Here is a 7,807-nt window from a genome sequence, read left to right as displayed (position 1 = left end):
CTCCTTCTTTTTTCTAGACTACCCATACTCACTTCTTGCAATCATTCTTCATATGTCTTAGACTCCAGGCCTTTAATTATCTTAGTTGCTCTTCTCTGCCCATTTCCCAAAGTCTCAACATCTTTTGTGGTATTGTGGGGACCAAAACTGGATGCGGTATTCCAGGTGTTCTTCAAAAGCTCTTCAAAAAGATGTTGTTTTCAATAAGATGTTCTTCAAAAGGATGCTGGCTTGGTGAAAGCAGATGGTCCAAGCATCAAGAGGGCACCTTCAAACCTCAACCTCTATATGCCTTAATCACTTTAGACAATGCACTGCTTGCTGAAGACTGGAGTCCTTACGATGAGCCTATGAAAAAACTAAGGACTACTTTGTCAATTGGACTTCGGAATCGTAACGTCATGTATTACCAAAATCGTAAGTGGAAAAAGGTGACCCTGACTTGTGTCTGACTAGTTGGGGACCACAATCCTACTGGGAGGCCAGGGAGGTCCTCTTCCTAAAGGCCCAGCCTGCCAAGTAACATCATGGTTGGAAGAGGTTGTAGGAATGGCGTGGATTCTGTCTGGCACAGTAATAACACAAGGCTACGGGTGCCCCTTCGTTCAAGGGGGTCTTGCCCAACACCAGTTCCAGGCTTAGTCTGCCCTCCGTAGCGAGGCTTATGAACCACCTCCTGGCAGCTTCTCCTTGTGGTGTGTTTACCTCTGCTTCGCGGATCTCCGGCCCTGAAGAGTTTGCTTTTCCAACTATTGATCCTGGAAGTGACTCTCGCCCTTCCCCCAAAGTCTCCCTCCATAAGGAAGGTGGGGTTTTTGACCCCCGCAAGGAGGTCAAGTGATACCCAGTCAGTAACCTGGAATTAGGGTGAGCCCAAGGACCTGTTTAAGGTGTCTTGCTGTTCCAGCCTTGGTGGAGCAGTGGGCTAATGCCTCCTTAAGTAACACCAGCTGCCTGCCATTAGTGCAGGTTCGCATCCCACCAGGCTCAAGGTTGACTCAGCCTTCCATCCTTCCGAGGTAGGTAAAATGAGGACCCAGATTGTTGGGGGCAATAAGCTGACTTTGTAATAATGCTGCTTGTGGGGGGGGGGGCGAAAGCCCTAATAAGCAGGCATATACATAGAATGAAGGCTACTGCTAAGCACATTGGTTTGTGCTTAAATTGTAAGCCGCCCTGAGTCTTCGGAGAAGGGCGGGATATAAATGGGATTAAAATAAAAATAATGAGGGTTTGTGCCGATTGCCAGCAAAGCCAGGTAGGGGTAGCAGTTCGAAAGGAAGCAGAGCATGATGTGAGGGCAAGGGGCGGGCAAGGGGACAACAAGCCCCTTCATCGGGACGGAGGGCTTCAGAAACCTTGGCTGAACTCTGCAGCCTTGAGCAGCCCCTGTGTGGGGAGCCATCTGAGGATTAGGGGCTGTGGAGTCCTTGGTGCTCTCTGAGCCTGGTTGGGTTTTGGGGAGAAATTTCATTACCCAACTAGCTAACATCTTCAGCCCTGAAGACGATATCTCTAAAAACACAATAGCCAAGCTCAGAGGCCACCAAGGACGCCACAGTTCATCCTGAAGCTCCAAATATTCTCTTCTCTAGATAATTCTAGGTCTGTTTGGCCAGACTGGGAAGTTTTTAATAAAATCTCGAAATGCTCGAAAATAATCCCATCCTCCCAATCCTCACTGCACTTTCCTAGAACTTCGGGTGGGGGGCGGGGTGGGGAGGCATTTCCAAAGCCTTTAAATCCGCCAGGGTGTCTCCATGCAAGTGTCCGTTCTGTGTGTGGAACAGGAAATCAGCTTGTAATTGCATCTGAGTCCTTCGGGAGAAGGGCGGTATACAAATTAAATTATAATAATAATAATCTGGTTTTAGCTCTGAAGGTGTCAGCCATAGTAGAGGACCTTCCGAAACATATAAAGGACTCTGAAGCTGCCTACAGTGCAGAGAAAAAGAAGTATCGTAAGTCTTTTCACTTGAAAAAAAGATTACTATCTCTTATTTGTTCTCATTTTATCCCAGCAGAGTAAAGAAGAACACCATTTGTGTATCCTGTACTAAAGATTTATAAGTTTGTTTTTTGCTTAATATAATTCTTCTGGAAAAAAAGAAAATCTAATCTTTTCTTTTCTTTTCTTTTCTTTTCTTTTCTTTTCTTTTCTTTTCTTTTCTTTTCTTTTCTTTTCTTTTCTTTTTCCTTCCTTCCTTCCTTCCTTCCTTCCTTCCTTCCTTCCTTCCTTCCTTCCTTCCTTCCTTCCTTCCTTCCTTCCTTCCTTCTTGTCCTGGAGTGAAAAATGAACTCCCTCTTCCTCCTTCACCTTCTTTTTTCTTTCCCTTTTTTAATCCTCCTTTCTCCTTGTCCTTGATCTCCCTTCTAACTCTTCCCCCTCCTCCCCTCTTCCTCCTTACGACCACAGCTGAGCCCCCAATTTCTGTAGCTAAGCAAAAAAAAACAGTTGTTAAGTGAGTTTTTCCCCATTTTACAACTTTTCTTGCCACGTTCGTTAAGTGAATCACTGCAGTTCTTAAATTAGCAATACGGTCGTTAAACGAATCTGGCTTTCCCCCGCTAACTTTGCTTGTCAGAAGGTCGCAAAAGGGGATCACGTGACCCCGGGATGCTGCGACCATCATAAATGTAAGTCAGTTGACAAATGTGTGTGTGTGTGTGTGTGTGTGTGTGTGTGTGTGTTGCATTGGTCGTAAGTGGGAAAATGAGCGTGTTCCTTTTTTCCGTGCCTTTATTAACTTAATTCATCATTAACACTTCTGATCAGAGTTGTGGGCTGAAACGCAAACGTTTGATGCCCAGGCGGATTGTACTACAGAACCGCCACCTACAAGCAGGATTCAAAAACTAGACAAGGACGTAAAAGTATCCCTGGGGGAGCCCTTGGTGGACGGCCCACCTGGTCCGCCAGTGGTCGCTCAGGTATCTTCAGGAAGATTACCAATATAGGCCGGAGGTCAGCGGCCTCCTCCCTCTGTTGCTTCCCAGGAGCTGGCAGGGATCAGCGGGGAGGCACCAGCCATCAAGAGTAGCAGCAAGGATGGGGCATGCTCAATTTTGGAAGGTAAATTATACCCCGCCGGATGAAGCTATAATTAGGAGAATACCTGATTGTGCAGAAGCAGACACATTGACCAAGACGTTGAAGGGTAAAGAAGAGACACCAGCATTTCTATCATGGAATAAATGGTATATTTGGATGGATAAAAGATTGAAGAAATGAGGGTGGCTTGGAGGTTGGTCAAAAATGAAGTGATATAGTCTTTGTTAATGAATAAGCTTTGGAGTTGGATGGTTATAAGAGACTTAATGAGTGGAATATAACTGTTAGTTTAGAAGTAGATATAATGTGAAATTTTTGAAATGGTTTTCAATTTTTCGATTTCTTCGTTTTTTGTATATTGTAAATGTTTTTTTTGTCTTTGTTGGTGTATGGTGTGTTTTTAACACGAAATGTAAATAAAGATTCATTTATTAAAAAAAAAAGAGTAGCAGCTGCTGGATTAGGCTCCAACGTGGGGCTCGGAGCCAAACGGAGCCTCCTGGGTCTGGTGGCGCAGTGGTGAGAATGCAGCATTGCAGGCTGACTCTGCCCACTGCCAGGAGTTCGATCCTGACCAGCTCAAGGTCAGCTCAGCCTTCCGTCCTTGCAAGGTCGGTAAAATGAGGACCCAGATTGTTGGGGGCAACAGGCTGACTCGGTAAACCGAGGGCTGTAAAGCGCTGGGAAGAGGTGTGTAAGTCTAAGTGCTGGTGCTATCGCTGTTCCCTACAGTCAAAAAAGGGATGTGGACAAAGGCCATGTGAATGGGTTGAGCCTCTAGCTGCCTGATCATTTGTTTAGAGGGCCATCCGTCAAAATGAGCTCCGTGATATTAGTGACCAGGCCGTGACTGAAGACACGGTGCTCTGCATTGTAGGGCGCACCCCAGGGGTGTGTGAAATGTCTTGGGCTTCTGCTAAGCCAGAAATAAGAGCATTTGGGCTTTTGAAGGGATTGAGCCCCAACTGAATTCTGGTTTTAATGTGTTGAGGATCCACAGACGCAGTTAGACGCAAAACCCGAAATCACTCAACGCGGATTCTGCTAACATATATTTTTCTCTTTGTCTTAATTCCTCTCAGAAACTCTGTACAATAAAGGAGTGAAGTTTGGTAGCGACTGGAAGCTTTTTGGCTGGAATTTCTATTATGTTTCAAAAGCAAATGAAAGGAAAACTTGGCACGATGCTGAGTACTTCTGCAAGTCCAGAGATTCCCACCTGACCTCCATCCTGAATGAGAAAGAACAGGTTGTGTATTTTTTTCTTCTTTTCCTCCTCGTATTTGGGGGCTTTCAACACAGAACTCCACCTTGGCTAAATGCTTGCATCTTCTGTTCTCCTCTGTCTGTCGTTTTAAATTTCCATGCACAAATGCTTGACAGCTTTTTTGCAAACGTGGTTGCATTTGCTCCTTTCTCATGTAATTCGAAGCAGCAGTCTGCAAACTGATCAAGGAGAGACACAACCTAGAACTAAGGAGAATTTCCTGACAGTGAGAACAATTAACCAGTGGAACTGCTCACCACCAGTAGTTGTGGGTGCTCCAACACTGGAAATTTTTAACAAGAGACTGGACAGCCATTTTGTCAAATCTTTTTTCTTGTCCTCAAACTTATTTTGTAATCATAGGGTATATGTTATCTTTTCTGTGTCCAGTATTTCCTGTAAGTTTTTTCCATCTGGGTTAAGTCATACTTTCTTTTATTGTTAAGTTCCATTTTGAAATCTCTCTCCTAGGTCTCGTATTCAGTTGTCTGTTTTTTCTCTTCACTCTGTTTTTATTTTCTGAGAATTTTTGTGTTGTAAAGTTAAATTGGAGATGTGTTCATTTATATTTTCAAAGTTATTTTTAATTTCCTTGTAGTTTGAGATCATTGTTGTTTGGATTAGTTGAAACATAGCATAGATCTCCTTGTGAAAAGTATTTGATTTTTCTTGGTATATTCTTTCTGCAGATCTCTGGTTTTCCATGATAGCTAAAAATCAGGGTTTTCCTTTCTCTGCAGACAGCTTTAAAGTCACAGTTGAGTTAGTATTTATAATCCCGAAAGGTCATTTTTTTCATAAAATTTATAATTCTCACTTTGTAGATAGCCCAAAATGTTTTCTTTTTTTGTCACAGCTGGTCTCTGTTATTAAGACATTGAAGGTCACAAAAACCAAGTTATCTTTTCCTGAGCTTTGCCAGTCCCTGTAATAAAGCAACTGCTGTTGTATATTTTCATCCACCTCTAGATGTCAGCACCAGTCAGTAATAGACAATTGTTTACTTCTATTTTCATGGTTTAAAAGGAAAATCTTAACATATTCCACTGATTTCAAACTTATCCAAATTAAGTCTCATATTCATTTCATTTCAATATATTTCTGTTCCTCCTGAAAAGTTTAATTCACCGCTTCCATCTGTAGGAGGGTGGGACAAAGATCCCCCCTTCTCACTTTCGGAGGCTTTTTGCTTCTTGGGGTTTTTCTTTTCTTTTCCCCCCCAGGAAATCAATTTTCAAGTAGAAGAGAGAAAATCACTGTTCTTACCCAGTTCCAAACACGTTGTTTACAGTCAACTTAAAAGTAGTGCTTTTGGGCTTCGGCTGCTTGTAGCTTGGGCTAGACTCTGAAGTTAAGCTAGCCTTAAGTTAAGCTCCTGGTGGTTTCTGAAGGGCTTTCCCAAAACTGATCGGATTGATCTCTCCACAACTGGCAGGACTTCCTTTCTTCTTTGTTGCCTCTATGGGGCAACCTCAGGCCCATTTAGGGTCCCCTAGCAGGCAGAAATCAGCTGTAGGGTGCGGAGCCCCGTAATCCCTCGGCTACTGCACTTCTGTGCAAAACCAGAAGCCTACTACCCACATTCTTGGCGTGCTTTCGCTGAACAAGGGTGACGTGACTTAACTCAACACAGAATGGAGCTGATTTTTTGGGGGGCAGAGTGGAGTCCTTTGGAGAACAACAGTGAACTGTTCATAGTTAATTTTAGGCACTGGGGCTACACAAACCCAACCCCGAATCTCTTTTAGTATGGAATCCTGACTTGTGAAGCTGTTCCATCTTCCTTTTCATTTTGGTGTCTTTGCAGAAGTACATCTCTTCCAAGCTCAATGAGTCTGCCTGGATTGGCCTAACGGATGAAAATGCGGAAGGCTACTGGGAGTGGTCAGACAACTCCAGATTAATAGTAAAGTGAGTCTCCAGGATATGATCATTTGAAAAGCCGTGCTTAAAAGTGGAAGCTTTTCAGACATTGTGGTCAGATTTAGGCTCCAGGCAGCTCGGATTGGCCTGGGTGCTACAGAGCACGCTTAAGGCTAGCAGGGCTTATGCTAAACACGGAGTTTATGCATGCCTCCTGTCGGCCTGTGATGCACTGGACCCGGACAAAACAACAACATTACAGCTTTGTACAATGGCCTACGTTCACATAACCTGCTGAGAAAATGGGCTGCATTTCCAGACAGAATCAAGAATGACCCAACCATGCCTAGTGTCGTGTGAACGCAGTTCATTTGTCCCAGTTCTTGGTCCAAGGCAAGCTATGCTTCGGAATGGAGCAAAGGTTTTGGCCTTTGGATGTCCCAGGCAATTGGTCCTCTTCTCTTTTGCATGCGAGCCCTGCAAATTCCAGCCGAAGCAGCACACATTGGCCTGGTCTTGCATCTCCAGGGAACCTGCCAACCTTCACGGACTCTTTTGCCTGGGAAAGTGAATGAGGGGGGCAGCAGTGGGGAGAAGAAGGGCAAATCCCCCAGACATTCTCTACTCCTTCTTATCTCCACCTCCACTCTACGTTGTCTTTCCTTTAAACAACTTTGTACTCCTTTGGCTGCATGTAGGAGACCACCAAGGTCCCTTCCCGCTCTGCTCTGCTCTATTCTATTCTGTTCTGTTCTGTTCTGTTCTGTTCTGTTCTGTTCTATTCTATTCTGTCAGTCCTGCCCCAACTTGGACCCTTAAGTAAGAAAGACCCTTGACTTTACTAAAGGCAAAGTCAGAGCTGAGGTTTGTGCGCCAAACTTTCCTGGTTGACTTTCCCCATCCAGATCCTCCATCCTTGCCGGTCTCTTATTGTCCAATTATATTTCACTAAACTGTTTTGGGAACTGTCTCTGCAACGGTGGGCAGGTTGGTGAGCCGTTGCATTCCATTCTCAGCGCTTTGACCTTGAGATGGTGTTTCTGGAAGGGACGATGAGTTGTGAGTCCCCCCCCTCCAGACCGGCTCCCTCCCCCCCTACTTTATGGCAGGCTTGAGCGTATGAGGGCAGTTCTGACACCTCCCTGTCTCTCTTCTCAGATACTGGGCCGAGGGCAATCCCGATGGATCCGTCAGTGATGGAGAAGCAGATGAAGACTGCGCTGCCATAAACCCCTCAGGAAGCGATTTGAATTGGATCGATGCTAGTTGCCAAGAACTTAGAAGATGGGTTTGTAAGGAGATTATAGAATTTGAAAACACATAAAATTTCCTCAACCATGTTAACTGAAACAGGATTAAATGTGGAGAAAGATGACTTTTTAGAACCAAACCTCATTGGAATTCTATAGCAATCACAAAATAAACAGGCATCTCCAAGTATTAGACTCTCCCGTATGATACCTATAGAGGCAAGCCACAGGCACACACACACACACATACTATAACTTTTGAGACAGTGTATATGGAAATAATCTTTAGGCTGCATCTGAGCACAGCAATTCACTTCTCTCTATATTCTTCTTTCAAACTACTGAGACACACAGAGTTGCTACTTCATAATTTCC

General features: G+C 44.3%; 1 protein-coding gene across 1 annotated transcript in view; it reads left to right on the top strand.

Annotated features, from left to right (window-relative positions):
* The window catches only part of LOC310642909 (C-type lectin domain family 4 member F-like), a 9,370-nt gene extending 1,804 nt beyond the window's left edge, over window positions 1-7,566 (top strand). Inside the window, exons 2-6 of the mRNA XM_083366877.1 lie at window positions 307-417; window positions 1,875-1,961; window positions 4,135-4,301; window positions 6,127-6,230; window positions 7,341-7,566. Coding sequence (XP_083223003.1) covers window positions 307-417; window positions 1,875-1,961; window positions 4,135-4,301; window positions 6,127-6,230; window positions 7,341-7,506 — 635 coding nt within the window. The 3' untranslated portion in view covers window positions 7,507-7,566. The remainder of the gene's footprint in view (window positions 1-306; window positions 418-1,874; window positions 1,962-4,134; window positions 4,302-6,126; window positions 6,231-7,340) is intronic.
* Window positions 7,567-7,807: the final 241 nt, after the last annotated feature.

Source organism: Vipera ursinii (genome assembly GCF_947247035.1).
Source record: "Vipera ursinii genome assembly, chromosome: 7".
NCBI lineage: Eukaryota > Metazoa > Chordata > Lepidosauria > Squamata > Viperidae > Vipera > Vipera ursinii.
Note: the sequence above shows the minus strand (reverse complement) of the source record. Positions and strands in the feature narration are given on the sequence as shown.